The sequence below is a fragment of the Cervus canadensis genome, chromosome 29, assembly GCF_019320065.1.
Source record: "Cervus canadensis isolate Bull #8, Minnesota chromosome 29, ASM1932006v1, whole genome shotgun sequence".
In the NCBI taxonomy this organism is placed as follows: domain Eukaryota; kingdom Metazoa; phylum Chordata; class Mammalia; order Artiodactyla; family Cervidae; genus Cervus; species Cervus canadensis.
The window spans coordinates 41,634,999-41,658,255 of NC_057414.1; the positions used below are offsets into that span (position 1 = coordinate 41,634,999).

Here is a 23,257-nt window from a genome sequence, read left to right on the forward strand (position 1 = left end):
CAACTTCAGAAGTGGCCGTTGGGGTCTTTGTATCTTGTCCAGAATTTGCCCCAACTGGGCATGCACGTGGTAATTTTTAGTCCCATACAGTTTCTTTCTTTTTTATTTATTTATTTATTTTTTAGTCCCATACAGTTTCTTTATATTTTGTTGCTGGAGGAGAGGTGTGTCTGGGTGCCGGCACTGCAGCGAAAGGGTCCCAGGGCCCACCCTGTCTCAGATAGACCCCAGAATGTCCAGCTGAGGAAGAGGCTCTCTGTTTTTCCTGGTGTCTCTCTCTCTTTATCATGAGTCTTTCAGGTTGTTTCCACCTTTTGGCTGTGGGGAGTAAAGCTGCTGGGAGAAAGGAAATCAAAACCTAGGCAGGTTGATCTGCCAGCTTCACCCAGCCGGCCCCTTCGAGACAAGTGGCGGTGGCCCGCCTGGGGAAAGCACCAGACCAGGAGGGAGAGTTCCTTGTTTGGGCTTGACTTTGCCCTTGACTGCTAGTAATCAGGGTGTTTCCTTCTCTTGAAACACATCAGTTAGTCACCGACAAGGTTCCCAGCAGAACACTTTAGCTGGAAACAGACTCGCGACCGACCGACAGGTAATCCCTGACCAAGTAAATCCCAGTGGAACCAGAAAACTGGGTCTCGCTTTCCTTAATTGGAGCCTGACTTCAGATCAGATATTGAACTGAAAAGAAAAGCATTCGCCATTAGAAAAAGAATTTAAATTACTGGTCTGTCCATATTTAGAATTTCTTGCAAATCGTTTCCACTGTATGTAACACTGAAATCCTTTGTGGTTGTCTGCCGCCAGAATGAATCTTTGACCCGGCAACTTTAAATGTGTGTGACACCGTTGGGAATTTTGAGAATTCTTAATTTAATCTGTGCTGGTCCAGAGGTGGGGGCCGGGATGAGGGAGCGCGCGATCCTTTTGTGTTGAAGGTTATGCTGTTTGTCAGCAGAGGCCTGTGCTTCTGTAGCTTGGGTTAGGAGACAGTAGGTGCTGGCACAAGAAATATCAAACTCTAACCTTTATTTCTGGAGGCAGTAAAGAGGCAGCCAAGCCCGGAGGTGAGTAGGAGGTGACGGGCAGCGCAGGCCCTGGAGCTGCTGGTGTCGCGTTGTGCTGCTGGTGGCTGAGGGCATTCTCAGAGTGGAGAGAGAGAGAGACCCCCGTCCTCCTGCCAGGGGCCCCGACTTCCTCTGCAGGGCTCCCTAAAGGCAGGCCTCGCCGCTGGACTGCGGTGAGGCTGGAGTGTAAAGTGCTTGCCTCTTCCCCAGCCCAAATTTCTCAGGTTCTTTCTTTATTATTTTTTAAATTAATTAGCTAATTAATTAGTTTTACTTATTTTTGGTTGCACCGAGTCTTCACTGCTGCGAGGGCTTTCTCTCGTTGTGATGGACGGGCTTCTCACTGTGGTGACTTCTCTTGTTGCAGAACACAGGCTCTAGGCACATGGGCTTCAGTAGTTGATGCTCTTGGGCTCTAGAGAGCGGGCTCAGTAGTTGCGGCTGAGGGGCTTGGTTGCTCCGTGGCACGTGGGATCTTCCTGGACCGGGGATAGAACCCGTGTCCCCTGCATTGGCAGGCGGATTCTTATCCACTGGACCACCAGGGATGTCTTCATGGGTAATGTTAATTGCCTAATTAATGAACTGATTTCATGTTCTCTTTTGTGAAAGCTTAGTTCATGTCAGGTGGTGCTAGTGGTAAAGAAATCTGCCTGCCAGTGCAGAAGATGCAAGAGATGTGGGTTTGATCCTGGGTCAGGAGGATCCTTTGGAGAAGGAAATGGCAATCTACTCCAGTTTTTTCGCCTGTAAAATCCCACGGACAGAGGAGCCTGACGGGCTACTGTCCATGGGGTCACAGAGAGTCAGAAAACACACACACACAGTTCTTGTCAAGAAGGGACTTGTCCTGATGAAGAGAGCAGGAAGGTCACTGGACCGGGCCCTCTGGTTCCTTGTCTAGACAGCGTCCACGGCTCTCCTCCCCTCACAGACTTGGATTGTTCAGAGTCACGTACCTCCCTGAAGGGAAGGAGGAGGCATTAAAGCAGAAACACACACAACTCAGCAGGTTTCTCTGAACGACCAGTGATCACTGAGTTCTTGCTGACCCTCCCACTGATTCACTCTTTATGTTTCTTCTCTGTGCCTCTGTTTTCTGGTTGGTAAAATGTGGATGTTGCTGACTCTGGAGGAAAGTTGTGAAGAGCTAATGAAAGAGGCTGGACCTCACCAGGGGTAGAGAAGGGCCTTTGCTTGGAGAAGTGCACGGCGGTCACCCTTGCCTGGGGTGCAGAGCCGTCTGTGTTGGGATGGAGGAGGGGCCCAAGACTGCCCCCCCACCCCGCCTCGGGGAGCTGAGACATGCGCAGAAGCTGGACGCGGCAGTGTGCGCCCCATGTATGGCTTCAAGTAAGTGATTCATGGATACGCTGGGTGGGACGTCTTCAGTGTTTGAGATGGTGACTCAAATCCTACTTTTCCTTCCTTAGGGACACCACAGCCCAGAATCAGGCTGTTAAATGGGGGTTGATGTCCTATACTTTGTTACACTTTTCTAGATGAAATGAGTCTTATAAACAATCATAAATGCTTTTTTTTTTCCATTGGTGGAGGTAAAGACTATGTTTTTCAATAAGTGAGACAAAGAGCATGTGGAACATGATACATCTCCTGACAGAGGTCTGGGACACCACCTGTAACATTGCCTTGCCGACTCTTAACAGAACCAGAACTTGTTTAAACCTCTAAATCTTACTGTAGTTTTTTTTTTTTTTCTTACTGTAGTTTTATAGGGACTACAAGGGACAGAAAGATGGGAAATTGTTTTTAGGGATGCAGTCAGCAAATTCCAAACCACAGGTGATTTATAGGACAAACCCATTTCTTCAACAAATAAACGGTAATGAGGGGAAGAAAGGATGGAGGGGACACCTGTAGATAAACAGAGACTTAAGAAGGTGATTGAACCAATAATGACTATGGTGCTGATTCTGCCAAGCATAATGAAGGAAAACATGTGAGACAATCTGGAAAATGCTGGTACAGATTAATTTATGGTGTTAAGAAGTTATTGTTGTGCTCGGGCCTGGTGCACTGGGAAGACCCAGAGGAATCGGGTGGAGAGGGAGGTGGGAGGGGGGATCGGGATGGGGAATACGTGTAAATCTATGGCTGATTCATATCAATGTATGACAAAACCCACTGAAATGTTGTGAAGTAATTAGCCTCCAACTAATTAAAAAAAAAAAGAAGTTATTGTTAATTGTTTTAAGTGTGGAAATGGTATTATGGATATGTTTTAAATGAGTATCCTTTAGAGATGTGTACTGAAGGCAAAAGGAGAAGGGTGCGGCAGAGGACAAGATGGTTAAACAGTTTCACTGAGTCATTGGACATGAATTTGAGCAAACTAGGGGAGATAGGAGAGGACAGAGGAGCTTGGTGTGTTGCAGTCCATGGGGTCACAAAAAGTCAGACATGACTTAGTGACTGAACAATCACAATTGAAGTATTTACATATGAAGAAAAATAAAGTCTGGGATTTGCTTCAAAATAATCCACTAAGGGCTGTGGGCAGGAGTAGAAATGAGACAGGATTGGTCGTGCATTAAAAACTGTTGAAGCTGAGTGTTGGGTAAATCGCATTCATGAGACTGTTCTACCCTGTGTGCGGTTTGAAATTTTCTAAATAGTAAATAAAACTTTTAATATTACCCTTCAAACTGTTCATTTAAAATGGGAGTATTTTGGGAATTCCTTCACCATCCAGTGGTTAGTGCTTGAAGCTTTCACTGCCTTCACCTGAGTACAATCCGTGGTTGGGGAACTAAGATCCCCCAAGCCATGTGGCGCAGTCAAAAAAAAGAAATAAAATGGGTGCATTTTATTGTATGTAAATATAATATAATATATATGTATGTAAATTACACCGTAATCAAGTTGATTTAAAAAATAATTTAAAATGGGTAAGAAAAGTTTTCATGTTTTGTTCATATCATGTCAAACAGTAATTTCAGAGGTTGATGCTACCTGACCCCCCAGGAGTGGGAGTGATCTGACTTGTGCTGTATCTCCCACCACCCCCAACTTAAAATGAACTTTTATCATTTGCATTTCTGATGTTGCTCTAGCATCTCTTTGACTTGAATTCTGTGATAGGTTTGTTCATGTGTCTGCCGTCCAAATGGACGTTCCTTTTGACGCTAGAATAAGTGATGCCAGGAAGGACCTGTAGCCATCGCCAATGATAATCATTGAACATTCATTTAGCTACATTATCGCAGCCAAGAAAGTTCAATTGAGTTCTAATTTTTATTTATTTTTCATGCAATCTGCCAAGCAGCAAACTGGTCAGCTAGTCCGCGTTGAGCATATTCTTTGCTCCAGGCACTGTGCTGAGTTCTGGTTTTACAAGGGTGAATGTGCTCTGACTCTCGGGGTGGGAAGATGGTCGTGGATGCATGTAATTTCAGTGGTGTGACGAGGGCCGTGGTGATAAAGGTGGGTGCAGGACACCGCGGGGGCTCCATTTACATTGTGCCCTGGTGCCCTGCCCACCTCCCTCCCTCTCAGCTCCCTTCCTCCCCTGTTAAGTCAGATGAGTCAACCGGCAAAATGTCAGGCAGATTGGGAAAGGCAGCTGGAACAGAAGGAACACTCCTTTTGCCTTGTGAAACTTGTTACTTTTTTCTTTTAGATCTCAAATGCAGAGCTGAATTTATCATACTACATTGTGTTGACATTGTAGGATCCTTCTGGGGTTATTAATGTCATGGTTGTCATTTACCATCATCTCTTCTCCTATTCTGGTCCCCTATTCCTGTTAATTTCTTCTCTGATGCCTTTCATATTTACCCTTGGATATGTTTATATCCTTGTATGACGTTCTTTGTAAATTTATCTTAAGTGATACTATATCCCATTTCTCATTTGGACCCTCTTTTCACTTAAAACTATGATTTTAAGTTCTCTCCATGTTGTTGCATTTGTGTTGCATTTGGCTCCTTTACTGTATTTTATCACTAGCATCTACCTTGTTTTATTTCTCTGCTTCCTCCTAGAGATGGATACTTAGCTTGTTCTCCAGCTTCCTACACTACAAGCAGTGCTCTGATAAAAGACATCACGCGTATCTTCTTAGGGACTTGAACAAGAGTTTCTCCAGCTGAATACCAACAAGCCTGTTAGTCCCCTGAGTTCACTCACACTTAACTTCACGAAGCATGAAGTTAAACTGCTAAGCATGACTGTTCCCTTTCTATTCATACCACACAGTGCAACACTCAAGATCTGATTGTCAGACTTTTGTCAGTTGATGGATGTAGCATGTTATTTTGTTTGATTTTGGCTTTTTAAATTATTTATTTATTTGGCTGCTCGGGGATCTTAGTTGCAGTATGTATGATCTAGTTCCCTGAACAGGGATTGAACCCAGGCCCCCTGCGTTGGGAGCACACGTCTTAGCCATCGGGCCACCAGGGAAGTCCCCTGTTGTCTTCATTCCTGTTCCTCTTATTGCTAAGTGAGGACAGGGATCTCAGTGTGTACTACAAGAGTACATAAAGGTGTTTCCCTTTTATGAATGACTTGGTCGTATCATTTTCCCATTTTTCCGGTGAAGTTCCTCATAGGTTCTAGGTTTTAATCCTTTAAGTGAAAGTGTTAGTTGCTCAGTCATGTCTGACTCCCTGCGACCCCAGGGACTGTAGCCTGCCAGGCTCCTCTGTCAGTGTCCAGGCAAGAATACTCTTCCCAACGCAGGGGTCGAACCCAGGTCTCCCACATTGCAGGCGGATTCTTTACTGTCTGAGCCACTAGGGAAGCCCAAGAATACTGAAGTGGGTAGCCTATCCCTTCTCCAGGGGATCTTCCCGACCCAGGAATCAAACCAGGGTCTCCTGCATTGCAGTGAATTCTTTACCATCTGATCTACCAGGGAAGCCCCTATGAATGACCTGGTCATATCCTTTTCCCATTTTTCCAGTGAAGTTCCTCATAGGTTCTAGGTTTTAATCATGAAAGTGAAAGTGTTAATTGCTCCGTCCTGTCTGACTCTTTGCAACCCCAGGGACTATAACCTGTCAGGCTCCTTTGTCCATGGAATTCTACAGGCAAGAATACTGGAGTGGGTAGCCAGTCCCTTCTCCAGGGGATCTTCTCGACCCAGGGATCGAACGGGTCTCCCGCGTTGCAGGCAGATTCTTTACTGTCTGAGCCATGCTGAGTTAGTTATTAAACATGCAACTGTCATCTCCTGGCCTGATCCATCCCATCTGTAAACTTTGTTCATAGTATCCTTTATTCAGCAGAAATCCTGTATTTCTGATACCTTAAGAAGCCCTTTCCTATCCTCAGGTCACTAAGAAACTATCCTATATTTTCTTCTAATTAGAAGAAACACATTAGGTTTATATGTGTCTCTTAAATTTGCATCTTCAGTTTGGTTGTTTCATCTCTAAATTTGTGTACCCGCTGCCTCCCTCATAGCTCCATCTGAATATCTTACAGATATCTCTAAGCTTTTTGCTCTTTCATACTGTTCATGGGGTTCTCAAGGCAAGAATGCTGAAGTGGTTTGCCATTCCCTTCTCCAGTGAAAGTTGGACCATAAAGAAGGCTGAGTGCCAAAGAATTGATGCTTTCAAACTGTGGTGGTAGAGAAGACTCTTGAGAGTCCCTTGAACAGTAAGGAGATCAAACCAGTCCATCCTAAAGGAAATCAACCCTGAATATTCATTGGAAGGAACGATGGTGAAGCTCCTATACTTTGGCTACCTGATGCGAAGAGTGGACTCATTGGAAAAGACCTCGACTCTGGGAAAGATTAAGGGCTGGAGGAGAAGGGGGCAACAAAGGATGAGATGGTTGGATGGCGTCACCAACTCAATGGATATGCGTTTGAACAGACTCAGGAAGATGGTGAAGGACAGGGAAGCCTGGTGTGCTGCGGTCCACGGGGCCGCAAAGAGTTGGGCACAACTGAGCAACTGAACAGCAACATTTCAAACTTAAAATTGCTAAAACAGATCTCTTTATTTTATCCCTTTCCCATTAAAAAATAACAACAATGAACTCTCACAGTCTTTATTCATCTAAGGAATATGAATGGATGGTACCACCATCCACCCTGCTACTTAAGCTGACAACCTCGGAGGCCTCTCTGCTGCTCTCCTTTCCCATGTTCCCCCCTCCAATCCATCAGCAAGTCCCGTACCATCCAGCTGCAGAAGATATCTGCAAATCTGTCACTGTCTCTTCAGCTCCACCCGCCCCTGCCCTAGGCCATGTCTGGACCATCATCTGTCTTCTGGGTGCCGGCCATGGCCTCCCTGCTTTCAGGGTGGCCTCCCTCCAGTTCTTGAGCAGCCAGAGGAGCCTCTCCCAAACACTGGGCAGAGCTCAGCACTTCCCTGTTTAAAAAACCTCTGATCCTTTCCAATCAGAATAAAACACAGACTCTGTTTATGTAGCCTCAGGACCAACACAACCTCTCTGTGTATCCATCTAACCTCCTCCCTTGTTCTGCTCCAGCCAGACAGGTCTGCCCTTTGTTGCACTCTGAGCCTTTTTCTTCCTCGGGGCATTTGCATGTGATTCTCTTCTGGAATGTTCTGCCACTCGGCTATTTGCATGTCTGATTCTTGTCTGAGTTCTCAGCCTTTCCTAACGGTTCAGTCTGAATTAGGACACTCGCCCCAGTCTTCTGTCTCTGTCTTGTAGTCATTGTTGCTCTCTGACTGCGTGTTGTCTCTCGGGTACGTTCATAACCCCACTCCCTCACCCCGCTTTACAGCCAGCTTTCCGAGACTAGGGTGCCGAAGCCTGTGTCCTTCGTGGTTATACTGGAGTTTGCAGCCATCCTCCAGATTTGCTGGCAGTTAGGAGGTCTGTTTCGAATGAATGAGTGGGCCTTCAAGGCGGTGTCTCTTGCAGCGGAGAGTCCCGTCGGTATGCTGCCGGCTGGAGGAGCTGCTCTTGGCTTCTCAGGGAGAGGCAGGCAGCTGTTATTTCAGAGCGCCTGCGATTACGGATCTGGCCCTGCCACTTACGGGTTTTGAGGCCTTGGGCAAGTCACTTATCTTCGCTAGATGTGTTCTGTCATTTATGGAGCAGAGATAACAATGCATATCTTGTTGGTGCTCATGCTCAGTCACTTCAGTCATGTCGAATTCTGTGACCCTATGGGCCATAGTCCGCTAGGCTCCTCTGTCCTTGGAATTCTCTAGGCAGGAATACTGGAGTGGGTTGCCATGCCCTCTGTCAGGGAATCATCCCAATGCAGGGATCGAACCTGCGTCTCTTAGGTCTCCTGCTTTGGCAGGCGGGTTCTTTCCCACTAGCGCCACCTGGGAGTTCGGTGAGGAATAAATGAAATAACATGAAAACACCTAGCAGGCACCTGGCAATGTGTGCCCCCCACCCTCTGTCTCAAAGTAAAGCTGCCCCCTGAATTCTGAAAGCCCATCACCTGCTCTGAGTCAGCTCCTAAACACCGGTGTCTGATGAAAAACGGTATTTCTAGGGGATTTCTTGGCAGTCCAGTGGTCAGGACTCTGCGCTTTCACTGCTGAGGGTTCCAGTTCGATCCCTGGTAGGGGAACTAAGATCCCACAAGCCACACAGCACGTCCAAAAGACAAACAAACAAAAAACTATGTCTCTTACAAATAGTCATGTCATATACATGTTAAGCCAAAATTTTTTAAATTGCACAGATGAATTATTATTCCTGTTTCGCTGTAGGAAGAGGGGAGAGGAGCCAGTCCCCGGGACATCACCTGATGACATTATTTTTCTGCTCCCTTTCTTCTCTCTTCTCTGCACGAACCCTCAGCTTTCTTTTCTCTTGGTTTCCTCTTTGACTTCTCCTGTGGCTGCCAGAGGCCTCACTGATGACTGACACTTGGGGTTGAGGACGCTGCCTACCTCCGTCCAGGTCATCGGAACAGCCAGTGAGACTCCGCAAGGCTCCTGGTTTGTAATGTAATATCATACAGGTCGTCTTGGAAAGATTCTGCTTGCGAGCAGGTTTGGGGGAGGAGGGCCACACAAAGTTGCTTCTGAAGGAACAGATTTGCTTGTGTGTGTTGTCCAGGCTCTGATATTCGGCAGGTCTTTTTGTGAAATGTACCTTAAAGCAATCCTTTCTGCCTTTTTTTTTTTTTTTTTAATTGTGAATCTGTAGAGTCTAATGGGGAAAAAAAACCAGACCAGTAAAACAGTTAAACCAGTAGTATTTGTCTGGGTTAAATGTGATACTGGGTGAGACCTTTAGCTTCCTACTTTCTCAGCCACCTGTGAAATATACCACGTGTTTATTCCCATTTCTCAGAGATACGCAAAGCTACCTTTAACACATCCGTGAAAAGTACTTATCCTTGAGGTCACTGCTCCAGGCCTCTGAGCCCCGCCCTCGCCCCAAATCCCTTTCCACTTCAAGCTTCTGCCCCACAGCCTGGCTGCAAGGGGCCCCAGCGGGCTGGGTGCCGCCGGAGGATGGGCCGGGGGTCAGAGCAGCAGGGGCTCCTGGAAGACATAACTCCCGCTTTCCCTCCCGACGTTCCTTCCTTCTGGGCATGAAGTGACGCTTTATCCCTGCCCTTTCTGATCTGGACAAGCAAATACAGAAGCAGATGGCAGATAACTGGTTCTGCTTGTTTTCGTTATTTTCCCCTCAATTGCCTGGCTCTGAAAGCATTTCCAGGGGTTTATAGCCTAGTGTAGTTTCCCCAGGTTGGGAGCATCCTCTGACAGTCCCACCTGGAGCAGCCAGGTTGTCCTGGCTGACGGCGCCCCCTGATGGCCTGTGATAACGCGGCCACCTTCCTCTGTTCCCACCCTAACCGGGGTCTTCTCTCCTTACCCCATTTTGATGCACTTTTGTTCCATCTTGCATTTTAGATAATTATGCTTCAGCTAACCCTTCTTACCTCCTCTTCGGGCTTCTTATTGATTTATCTGTTACCCCAAAAGCATCTTGTTTTTTTGTCCCTACTCACTCTTTTCATTGTATTTCTTTTTTTTTTTTTGGTTGACTTTTAATTTCTGAACAAAATAAACAAAAAGCCATGATACACAATGTTCAAGCTCCGTGTCACAGGTGGAAAGAAGCAGGGCTTGAGGCTGTTGTATCCTGCCTTAGACAGAAGGACAGATAAAACCACGAGACACCAGCAGAGGGAACCAGGTGGGCCAGGGCCCCTGGGGCTGCTGCTGGGGGAGCCGTGGGAATTTTTTCATTATGCTTTTGAAGTAAAAGCTTTCCCCCATCATGGCTAAAAAACATTTAGTGGCATGTCCTTATTAAGGCAAAAGGAAGGACCAGATTTTGAAGTGAAATTAGGTGCCACAATAAAGACTCACTGTGGCCAACTTCTAGAGCTCTTGAGGTCCGTCAAGAGCTGCTTTCAGAGTCTTTCTTCTTTTTTTAATGTTTATTTGATGGCACTGGGTCTTTGTTGTGGCACACAGGATCTTTCTGGTTGTGGCATGTGAACTCTTAGTTGGGGCTTGTGGGATCTAGTTCCCTGACCAGGGATGGAACCCAGGCCCCCTGCTTTGGGAGCACGGAGTCTTAGCCACTGGACCACCGGGGAAGTCCCCCCCTTCAGAACCGTAACAGACTTTTGTTCCTCTTCTCAACCTCCTTCAACTAAATTTGCTTTGTCTTTGTCCACAGTATTAGAATTCAAAATAAATAAAATGCTTCTTCAATTTTATTTTACCTTATCAAGTACAAGTATTCCTGTGGGATTTTCTGCCACCCGGAAGAGGTGTTGATGCTCAATATCTCAGATGCTTTGTGGACTCACCATGTCCAGGCTGAGAGGCTGGCTGAGGAGCCTGGTTCCTCCTGGCTTTCCTTCTCCAGCTCTCCACATTTTTAGTGCTGTTTCAAATTCTACCCAGCCGACTTGCAAAACTCGCTTCTGGAATATAGCCCATTTGTAAGCTGAATTTTTGTTTTTGCTTTTCAGCTCATAATCAGACTGTAGAGAAAGTGACATTGACATCTATGGATTTCTCATGGGTTATGCGTCATGAGTTTTATGCAACAAAGAACGACACTGCTGAGACCTCATACTTACCTCTCCAGCCCGAATTCACTCTCTTTCAAAACCCCTGTTTTGCTTTTAGTAATGAAGGGGAAGGAGATGAAACAGAATTGGCCAGCACCTCACCACAAAAAAAAAAAAACCCCTCAAAGTACTGCTGAGGACAGCAGTCATGAGTCCACAAATCATTTATCCTGTCCCCCCCATTTCCCCTCCCCGAGAGAGCACTGTACTTAGAGTGAAAAGTGAGGAGCACCATGGTTCCCAGTCTTTCTGGCGTTGTGAGCGCCTTACGTTATTTAATTTTGTGCTGTTAACTTTTCCAGAGGTGATGTCATCTTTGGGACAGGATTGTATCATTTCGGAGTTTAATGGAACCTCAAAGATCATGTTGCTTTGTTTCCCACCTTACGGGGTCCTCCCTTCCAAAAATTTCCTAAAAGTTGGCCAGTTAGCCTTGGCCTGATTCTTAGAAAGTTCTTCTGTATGTTCAGCTGACATTTAAACTCATGGGAATTTCCACCATCAATCCCGAGTCAGCCATTTATAGCAACCCATGACTCAGTTTTTTTCACTCTTCCATAAGAACGCCTTTGAGCAATTGGAGGCCAGCCCTCGGCCTCCTGAGCCTTTCCAGGCTGAGCTTTCTCTTTCGCATGTTGGGCTTTTTTCTTGATGATTTGGGGAGTTTTTGTACATTAAAGAAAATAGCCCTACGTCTTTGCTATGAGCTGTCAAACTTCCCCTCATGTTGTCATTTTTCTTCAGGCTTTATTTACAGTGGTGTTTACCATGCAGATTTTTGGGGGGTTTGCTTTGGTGTTCTGTTTGGTTGTTTTTGTCTTTTTTGGCCATGCCACACAGCGTGTAGAATCTCAGTTACTCCACCAGGGATCAAACCTGCGCCCCCTGCATTGGAAGTGCTCAGTCTTAACCACCAGCCTGCCAGAGAAGTCCTGATCTTTTTTCCCTTAATGTAATAAAATGCATCAACTTCTTAAAAACAGCCTCTGGATTTTATATCCTTTGGATTTTGTTCCTACTTAGAAAGACCTCACTCACTTTGAGGTTATCTTAAAAGTATTTTCCGCATACTTTCTTCTTGTACTTTAATGGATTTGTTTTTAATGTTTAAATCTTTGATTCCTTCTGGAGTTTATTTGGATATAAGATGTGAGGTGGAGTTTCAAATTTATTTGTTTTTCCAGTTAGGCACCCAGTTACTCCAACACCCTTTATTAAATGATTCATTTTCTCCCACTGATTTGAAATGCCTTATGTTAAATTCATGATATACTCCTGGACTTACTCCCAGGATTTTTCATATGTTTTGCTGCCAAGCAAGCCATTACCCTTCTTATACCCTTGTTATTAAAATTTTTAGCTGAAATGTAAAACTTTTAATATACTTATTATAGTTCAGTGTTCAGCCTGTCATCTGGCCTATCAAGATGGCCTGATTCTTGCTTTTTGCACTAGCAGCTTCTTGCTCTGTGCCACCTGCAGGTTAATAAGCATCTCTTTTATGTCGTTATCCAGGTCATTGATTAAAAGAGTGAGAAAAATACTGATCAGTATAGGGCTGTCCTTTGAACATCGGTGGAGGGCCACTGTTCATTCTTTCCTGTATCAGAGATGCAACATGATATGTTAGAAAGACCTTGGGGTTTTAGTATTTTTGCAAGACTTTATTTGGACATCCCTTATTTTCATTGTTTCTCAAACTTTAATGTGCATAGGAGTGACCTGAGAATCTGGTTGACGTGCAGATTCTGACTCAGTAGCTCTGGAGTTGGGCCCAAGATTCTATACTTGTAGTGAGGCTCCAGTCCATGCTGGCGCTGCTGGTCCATAGACTCACACTCTACAGGATGGAGGCCAGGGTAAGTCCAGCGAGACGCTCTGGCTGCAGTATTTAAGGAGGCACTTGCTCTCAGATTTGCTCAGGTGCCAGTCTTGCCCGCCAGGCTCACTTGTTGTTCGGTCTCACTACCGTTGAACTAATCTCTTCCTTTTCAAGAAAGTTCCCCCAGTGATTCTCAGGCACACCAAAGTTTGAGAAGCCTGATTCTCCGGCACACCGAAATTAAAAAAGAAATTTAGAAGTTCTGACTTTTGGAATTAATTTCTTAAATAAATCCTGTTGTCACCTAGCGCTTACAACCTGAGAACATCATGGAACCATTTGCCTTTTGCTTGTCTGATGTGCTGAGTCCCAAATACTGACAGTGGTTGCTCAAATAGTGCCAAACCATAGGTAAAAGAAGCCTCCTTGAATTTGACAAAACCAATCTTCACCCCTGTATTGATGACTCTCACAACATGGACTCAAAATCAAGCTCTTATATGTCTTTGAAAACTTCATTGAAAATGTGCTGCAGGCCAGTGCTTCTCAAATGTTAATGTGTGTATGGATCTCCTGGGTGTCTGGTTTAAGATTCAGCTTCTGATTTGGTGGGTCTGGAGTTCTGCATCTTTCACTGATGCAGTGAAATCATCTTTCACTGATTTGGTAGCTCTGAAGTGATGCTGAAGCTTCTGAGCTACAACTGCAGAACCCAGAAACAGGGAGAGTTCTGACTGACCTCTAGATAAGAAATCTTCCTAAAGTATGAGAGGGTATTGGTTAGGAATGTTCGGGGAAGTTCTTCATGGATTTTATTTTAGAAAGCAAGGAAAGAAGCTTATATTGTTTCCCCTTTCTTGCTATGACAAACAGCACTGCAAAGAATGTGCATTATATATTTGTTGTCTGTGATGTAGCAATGTTATTCCACTTTATAAAGTCTTGAAAGGTATTTATCTTGAACTTTTTATATACTTAATGTGATATTATTTTTATATCTTTAAGTTACATCTTAGTGTATATGGAAAGTATTTTCTCATCGCTAATATTATTAACACCAAATAGCTTTAAAGTACATTGTTGTTTTTGTTCAGTTGCTAAGTCATGTCTGACTCTTGGCAACCCCATGGACTGCAGCACGCCAGGCTTCCCTGTCGTTCACTGTCACCTGGAGTTTGCTCAAATTCATGTCCATTAAGTCAGTGATGCCATCCAACCATCTCATCCTCTTGTCACCCGCTTCTCCTGCCCTCAGTCTTTCCCATCCTTAGGGTCTTTTCCAATGAGTTGGCTCTTCGCATAAGGTGGCCAAAGTATTGGAGCTTCAGCATCAGTCCTTCCAGTGAATATTCAGGACTGGTTTCCTTTAGGATTGACTGGTTTGATCTCCTTGCTGTCCAAGGAACTCTTAAGAGTCTTTCCAGCACCATAATTTGAAAGCATCAGTTCTTTGGCCCAGCCTTTAAAATACATATATATGCATAAAATACATATATGAACGTGTGTGTGTGTGTAATGTTGCTTAGTTGCTAAGTTGTGTCCAACTCTTTTGTGACCCCCCCATAGGCTGTAGCATGCCAGGCTCCTCTGTGCATGAGGATTTGCAGGCAAGAATACTGGAGTGGGTTGCCATATCCTTCTCCAGGGCATCTTCCTGATCCAGGGATCAAACCCATGTCTTCTGCATTGGGAGGAGGATTCTCTACCACTGAGCCATCGGGGAAGCACCCCCCGCCCCCCGCCACACACACACACACACACACACACACACACACTCACACACACATACCTATAGAGAGAGTTTTTCTAGAACCCAAGTAGAATGTGCTCATCTCTTGTGAATCAGCATCTTATGACAGAAGAGGAAGTAAACTGTTTATGTCAGATGTAAACCTGGTGCTTTCTGTAATTAAGAGCTATTAGTTTAAACCAAACAGGACTGGAACTCCTGAGGAGGAAGAGCAGGGAATGTTCAAGTCAGCTGCCATCTAACACTGCTTGCCGTATGATTGCGCTCATTTCACATGCTAGTAGGGTTATGCTCACAATCCTTCAGACTAGGCTTTAGCAGTATGTGAACCGAGAACTTGCAGATATACAAGCTGGGTTTAGAAAGGCAGAGGAACCAGAAATCAAATTGCCAACATTCATTGGATCATAGAGAAAGCAAGGGAATTCCAGAAAAACATCTACTTCTGCTTCATTGACTATGCTAAAGCCTTTGACTGTGTGGATCACAACAAACTGGAAAATGCTTAAAGAGATAGGAATACCAGACCACCTTATCTGTCTCCTGAGAAACCTGTATTCAGGTCAAGAAGCAATAGTTAGAACCTTACATGGAACACGAACTGGTTCAAAATTGGGAAAAGATTATGTCAAGACTGTATATTGTCACCCTACTTTTTTAATTTATATGCAGAGTACATCATGCAAAATGCCAGGCTGGATGAATCACAAGCTGGAATCAAGATTGCCAGGAGAAATATCAACAGTCTCAGATAGGCAGATGATACCACTCTAATGGCAGAAAGTGAAAAGAAACTAAAGAACCTCTTGCTGAGGGTGAAAGGAGAGTTAAAAAGCTGGCTTTAAACTCAGCATTCAGAAAACTAAGATCGTGGCATCTGGTCCCATCACTTCATGGAAGTTAGAAGGGGAAAAAGTGGAAGCAGTGACAGATTTTATTTTATTGGGCTCCAAAATCACTGCAGATGATGACTGCAGCCATGAAACTAGAAGACGCTTGCTCCTTGGAAGGAAAGCTTTGACAAACCTAAACAGCGTATTAAAAAGAAATGACATCACTTTGCCAACAAAGGTCTGTCTAGTCAAAGCTATGGTTTTTCCAGTAGTCACATATGGATGTGAGAGTTGGCCCATAAAGAAGGCTGAGTGCCGAAGAGTTGATGCTCTTGAACTGTGGTGTTGGAGAAGACTCTTGAGAGTCCCTTGGACTGCAAGGAGATCAAGCCAGTCAATCCTAAAGGAAATCAATGCTGAATATTCATTGGAAGTACTGATGCCGAAGCTGAAGCTCCAGTACTTTGGCCACCTGATGCAAAGAACTGACTCCTTGGGAAAGACTGTGCTGCTGAGAAAGGTTGAAGGCAAAAGGAGAAGGGGGAGACAGAAGATGAGGTGGTTGGATGGCGTCACCGACTCAGTGGATATGAGTTTGAGCAAACTCTGGGAGATGATGAGGGACAGGGAAGCCGGGGGTGCCGCAGTGCGTGGGGTTGCGAAGAGTCGGCCAGGACTTAATGCCCGAGCAGCAGCAGTGTCCTGTGAGAACAGCCCTGAGACGCTGCGTTGATCTGAATGATGTCCAGCGTTTTTACCTCCTCTCCCCTGACACGTTAGCCACTTTCGCTGGAAAAAACCCCAATTCCCCTAAATGGTGTTCGTATCTGGAATTCCATCACGGAGAAAAGCCGAGTGACTCACAATCCAAAGTTTAGTCTACACTGACCCGGCTGTTTGACTAGACTAGAAATCCTGTGATTTATAGGTGAGTCAGGTCGTTCTGTCCAGTAAAGGCCGTTTGAGAGGCTGTTCTTCCTGATGCAGCGTTTTTGACTGCAGTCAGGTGGTTCTGTTAATGAAAAAGCCAAACAAGAGGAGTGATTTCCCTCCCGAGCAGAGTATTAGATTATGGCGTTGTCAAGAGTCTTGCAATTGAATTACCTCTGTGTAATCCACCCCACCTTATCAGTTAAACTCCACTTGTAATGGACTGCTGGCTTCCAGGGACGTTGTGTGGATTACTTAAAGCCTTTTGCTGTCTGGAAGTGACATGATCTGCGGCGTTTCGTTGGGTGGCGTATTCCTTCCTCTCACACTGGCCAGGCTTATGCTGGGAGAGCATCCCGGAGCAGCCGCTGAGGAGCGGAGGGTGTGTGGTCATTTCATCACAATGCCGTCAGCGTGTCCTCAGCTGGACCGGATCTGGTCAGGCCAGCGACGGCTCCACTCCCTTGCGTCAACAGGTCACATGGTCCCACCCACCCAAGGGAAGCAATGAACGAGAAATGCCCTTTGCCACGGTGTTTGTCCTGATTAATGTATAATACTCAGTCTGGAAAGTCTTGTGCTGCTGAAGCCTTTGGAGAAGAAATGCCTTTTAAGAAATTTCAAAAGTGATCTGCAGTTCATTGAGGACGGGGTGTGGGGAATAAATGCTTTTTCAGGAACTCACAAGTGTCAACACAGTAACAGTGTTGAAGAATGCTTTTAGGAGGGATGGAGCCATAGAACTAAGAATCAGAAATCCTTGAGCTTTGACTTCCGTTTGCCTCTGACTGATAACTGACTGTATTTAGCCTTTTCTCGAGTCGGACTCTAAGAAAATGAACAGAGATGAACAGATAGTGGCGATAGTACCTGTTTGCTGAATTACCAAAGCAAGCCATGTGAGGGTTTGCAATTTTAGCACGGTAGGTTCCAGCAGTAGTTTCTCTTCCTCAAAGATACTGTATCACACTGAGAGAGGGAACAAGGTTTATGAGAGTGATGGAAAATAAATCCCAGGCTTGTTATTGGTACAAATCAACGTAGGGCTGTCTGCCTTCCCTGGGGATTGGTTAACCAGCTCTCAGGAGCCTGGTGACTCGAGACGCCAGCCAACAAGAGCATGCGTGTCTTAAGGGAAGGAGACCAGGAAGTCGCTGAGCACCTTTTTCCGTAGAAGAATGAAGGTGAGACTTGCTCCTGGTACCCAGGTAAGACCTGAAGGAAACCCAGGCATTTGGTTTACTTTCAGCCCCGGTAGACTTTTGTCATGTTAGTCACTCAGTCATGTCCAACTCTTTGCGACCCCGTGGACCGTAGCCCGCCAGGCTCCTCTGTCTGTGGAATTCCGCAAGCAAGAATACTGGACGAGGTAGCCATTCCCTTGCCCAGGGGTTCTCCCTGACCCTGGGATTGAACCTGGGTCTCCTGCATTGGCAGGCAGATTCTTTACTGTCTGAGCCACCAGGGAAGAGTTGTAGAGCCATCTTTTAAAAAGTTATATTTTGGGTCTGCCCTGGCGGTCCAGTGGTTAAGACACCAGGCTTTCACTGCAGGGGGCACAGGTTTGATCCACGGTCACAGAGCTAAGATCCTGCATGCCGCATGGTGTAGCCAAGAAAAAATAGGAAAAAGAAAAAGATATATTTTGCTCTCTCAGGACCTAGAAGTACATGGTGTAATAGTGTAGGAAGACAGCTGGGCATGAGTAATGCTCACTTGCCTTTATGATCCCAGATTTGACTTATAATGTGGTGTCATGTCATGTGGCTGTGTCATACATTGGAGATCAAAGAAGATTTTAAAAAATAGCTAAGGACAGAGGCAGGACTCTGGTAAGGGGAGTGAGGAAGTGAGCAAATTTCTCCTCGATAAACAATGATAAACTGGACCAAGTTGTCAAAAACAGCCACTTCAGGCCTGCGGAAGTAGAGCTCATGCCAGCAGCAAGTTGAGAAGCATTTATCCGTAAGAAGCCGCTGAACTTCAGATAAGGACAGTGGGAGTTTCTGATGTTCTTGGTCTGGAACTACTCCCTGCCACCCCCATGCCGTTAATGTACCAGTTTCTGGCTGCCAGAGGAAAGTCGTTTCATTTGGAGCAGAAGAGGTTCTGTTTCTCTGACAAGAAAAACAGCCCGCTGCCCTCATCATTGATAGTTGTGGTCTCAATGGCAAGTGGACAGGCAGCTCTGGTTGCCTAAATAGCTGTCCTGCTCGGGTCAGACAACACACCATGGTCGAGTCAGAGACTTGGCCAAGGTCCTGGAAATGACACAGCCACAGAAAGGCTTGAAAAGCTCTCCACGCGCCCCTGACCAACTGGAAGCTGTGTAGGTAAGACTTGAGGTGTCCCAAGCTCTCTGCACAGCCCCGGTCAGCTGGGCAGCTGAATGTACAGAGGCGATGCAGGAGGGTCCGGCAGAAAGTCACATTGGGGGCAGACCCAAGCTGTGTCTTCTTAACCCTACACAGATCGACGTGCAGAGCTTAGGGGCCTAGCTGGTCCCAGATGTGTGAGCACGACCTTTAACCAATCGTTGGCTGGTCACTAAATCCTGCAAACCCAGGGGCACCCCCTAGGAGTTCAGGTCTAAAAACAGAAATGAGAATTAAAAGAAAAAAATGCCCTGAGTAGAAACACCATGGCTGCACACCATGGAGGAGACAGTCTGCTGATTTCCTCCAGAAAAATTACTCACAAGGAAGGGTGTCCATTTAATCAATATAAGCTATAAAATATGAACAGTAAGATCCATTTGGTTAAAAAAGGAGAGCAAGAAGTATCTGCTGAAAGGGTGGGGTACATACACACACACACATATATTCACACACACATACACATTTTTCCTTGGATTTTTAACAGTGAGCTTCCTTAGAGGTTTATAGGGATGTTTCTTTCACTTTGCTATTTATTTTGAAAATAAATTAGGTATTTTTTCTGCAGTGTTATCAGTAGTACTTTGTAAACACACACACACACACAAAAGTAACCTACAGCATAACACTAACTGTGATTTAGCATTGTGGGATTTATTAAATCAAGTGCTTAGTTTATAAACAGCACTTTACCTTCTACTTCCCACCTCCTGTGTTTCTCCTCTCCTATTTGTTTTTTGTTTTTTTTACATGTCTATTTAGTACATCAGAAAAATATTGGGAGCAAAACTGATGAACTTATTCACATTTCTTCCATCCCATTCCTATGTTCTATTTTATGTTTCCTCTTTATTAAAATAGGAAGAACAGTCCCAAGACTTTTCTACCTTTGACTTTATTACTTGAAACATGTGAACTGCTTGACTTAAATTTCTGAAAACAATCAGATCTTTACCATTGAGATTGTTGTTCATTATTTTAAAACTTGTATAGCGCTGTGTTTCTTAAAGGTAAGATGTTATTTTAAAAAACCTAAAAAGTATATTGAGTTGTAAATTATTCTCAGTTGGATTAGGAAATTACCAGTAGAGGAGATAGACAGAAGTGGTTGCTCAAGCCCTCCCACAGATGATAATTAGCAAATCTGGACAAAATAAAAGAAACTGCTAAAAGCACCCAGAAGCAGAAGCTAGAGGAGAAGAAAGTTGTAATTGGAAGGAGTGAGACTTGCAGACTTGTGGGTTTTTTGCCTACTGGTGTGCTTCAGTCCCCACGGTCGCTGCAGTGGAAATGCCTGGAAAACTGCAGCCCGACAAGGCAGAGGGGACAGAGGAGGGAGGTCCGGAGTGGAGAGCAGGGGAAATGGAAGGGGAAGTGCTGGAAGCAAGGGGAGCAGCAGAAAGGGTGAGTGAGGCCCAGCATCCAAGTAAGCACTCTGCCCAGTCCCTGGTTGACTGTCGTATTAGTCAAGGTTCTCCAGAGAAACGGGCCCAATTGAAGATAGGTAGGTAGGTAGGTAGGTAGGAGATAGATGACGGGAGTTGACTCGCATGATCATGAGAGTGGAGAAGACCCACCGTCTGCAGCCTGCAGTTGGAGATCCAGGGAAGCTGGTGGTGTAATTCAGTCTCAGTCCAGAGGGCTGAGAATTAGAAGGCTGATGGTACAAGTCCCAGATTGAGTCTAAGAACCCAAAACCCAGCGTTGCTGATTTCCGATAGCAGGAGAAGATGGGTGTTTCAGCTCGAGCAAAGAGAAAGAACAAATTTGCCCTTCTCCCACCTTTTTGTTCTATTCAAGGCCCTCAGTGGATTGAATGATAACCACCCACACTGGGGAGGGCCACCTGCTTTGCTCGGCTCACCAATTTAAATGCTCCTCTCTTCCAGAAACACCCTCAGACACACCCAGAAATAACGTGTCACCATCTATCTGGACATCCCCTAACCCAGGCAAGTTGGCATGAAATTAACCGCTAAAACTGTTAAACTCTAAATGTGCAGGAGAGACCCCAAGGGACCCAGAAAAAACAACAAACAAACAGGGAGCAGCAAGAGAGAAACTCGTCCTTGAAAGATAAACCTGTACTAGCTGAGATCTGTAAGTTTGATGCCTTTTTTTTTTTTTTAAACTGAGTTAATTCCTAATCTGTACATAGTTTAGGCAGGAGCCTAAACTGGCTTGGAGCCTTACTGGCTTGGGGTGTCAGAAGACAGACCTTGAGACTGGCAGAACAGCTAGAAAATTAGAGGGAAATTATAAAAACAAAAATCGCAGAAAGTGTGAGCCCTTAATCTGAGTATAAGCATCCCAGATCTTTGGCTATCTGCCAGATTACACAGGTGCAGGGGAGCCCCCAAGCCAGTCTAAAAAAGTAGTAGCTAGGAGCTGTAAGAACTGAGGGGATTTATCAGTTGCTGCATACTCAGGAAAGACCAACTTGTAGTTTGAGTCTAAGCAAGTTAACTGCCTACTACAGTTAAAAAAAAATCCTTAGAAGGACACAGCAGAGTTCAAAATTGCCACAGCACCTTATATACAATGTCTAGTTTTCAACCTGTGATTACTAGACATATAAACAGGAAAGTGTAACTCATACTCAGGAGAAAAAAAAAAACAACAACCGTCAATAGAAACTGATTCTGAGTGTCTTAGTGGGTACACATGTTGGATTTTTTAGATCAAGACTTCAAAGCAGCTGTTATACACATGACCAAAGTGTTATAGCAAAATATGATCTGAATTAAAGGAAAAATAAATGAACAGATAGAGAAGTTGCAGCAGGGAAATGGAGCTAGACCCAACATGCTACAGCTGAGGGTTCACATGCTGCAACTAAAGATCCCACATGCTACAACCTGGCTCAGCCTAATTGAAAAAATGATCTATAGATTTAATAAAATTTCAGTAAAAATTTCTGCTTTATTTTTGTTGCTGAAATTGACAAGTCCATTCTACAATGTGTATAGAAATGCAAGAGAACTAGAATAGGTTGTTTTAAAAAACAGTTTTTAAAAGAACCACAAAATGAGAGAATCTGACTTGCTTGTAGTACTGTAAAGTTATGGTCATAGAAAAAGAACAGATATATGGATAAATGAGACAGAATAGTCCCGAAACAAACCCACATACATGCGGATCCAAGCACATAGACAGCTGATTTTCAGCAACAGTGTCAAGGCAATTTGATGGGCAAAGGAAAGTCTTTTCAAGAAATGGTGCAGGACCAACTGAATTTCTCTTTGGAAGAAGATGAACATTAGCCCTTACTTTAATATCCTATGCAAAAAATAATTCAAAGCGGATCAGGGGCCTAAAAGCAAGACTTAAAACTATAAAGCTTCTGGAAAAAAAATAAGAGAAAATATTTGTGACCTTGGGGTATGAAAAGATTTTCTAAATACAATGTAAAAAGCACAGACTGTAAAATACATGAGTGCTAAAGTGGATTTTGTTGAAATTTAAAATGTTGCTGTTTGAGAGTACAGTTAAGAAAAGGCAGGCCATGGTATGGGAGAAAATGTATGTAATCTGTGTATCTGACAAGGACGGTAAAGAGGTCTTATGATTCAATAGCAAGAGTTAATTCCATTTTTTAAATGGGCAAAAAGATGTGAATGAGTACTCTACAAAATAAGATACACTAATGGCCAGGAGTTAATAATAACTTCCATTATTAGTCATCAGGGAAAAGAAGTTTACAGCCACAGAGAATTACCACTGTACACCCACTAACTAGCACAGTTAGAATTTAAAAGACCAGTAATACCAAGTGCTGGCAAATCTGTGGGGTCAGTTGAACTTCGGTGCTCTTCTGTGGAGAATGTAAAGTGGAGCAACTAGTTTGGAAAACAGCTGCCAGTTTCTTTGAATGTTAAACACATACTTACCTTTGGGAGCTTCCTCGGGGACTCCGGGTAAAGAATCTGCCTTCAATACAGGAGAACTGGGTTCGATCCCTGGGCCGAGAAGATCCCCTGGAGAAGGGCATGGCAACCCACTCCAGTATTCTTGCCTGGGAAAATCCCATGGACAGAGGAGCTGGGGGGCGGGGGAGGTGGTGGGACTCCATGGGGTTGCAAAGAGTCGGACATGACTGAAGTGACTGAACACACACACACACACACACACACACACACACACACACACTCTCTCTCTCTCTCTCTCTCTCTCTCTCTCTCTCTCTCTCACCATGCTGCTGCTGCTAAGTGGCTTCAGGCGTGTCTGACTCTGTGACTCCAAAGAGTCGGACATGACTGAAGTGACTGAACACACACACACACACACACACACACACACTGTCACCATGCTGCTGCTGCTAAGTGGCTTCAGGCGTGTCTGACTCTGCGACTCCATAGATGGCAGCCCACCAGACTCCACCGTCCCTGGGATTTCCCAGGCGAGAACACTGGGGTGGGTTGCCATTTCCTTCTCCCACACTTACCATAGGACCCAGTAATTC

At 44.8% G+C, this 23,257-nt stretch overlaps 1 protein-coding gene across 2 annotated transcripts in view; it reads left to right on the plus strand.

Moving 5' to 3' along the window:
- Nucleotides 1–23,257, plus strand: part of PACS1 (phosphofurin acidic cluster sorting protein 1) — a 145,086-nt gene that overhangs the window by 49,019 nt on the left and 72,810 nt on the right. Inside the window, exon 1 of one of the 2 annotated variants that reach the window (XM_043452667.1) lies at nt 2,200–2,417. The exons of the other annotated variant lie outside the window; for it this stretch is intronic. Coding sequence (XP_043308602.1) covers nt 2,404–2,417 — 14 coding nt within the window. The 5' untranslated portion in view covers nt 2,200–2,403. Of the gene's footprint in view, nt 1–2,199; nt 2,418–23,257 lie in introns of those variants that run through there. 2 annotated transcript variants of the gene reach the window in all.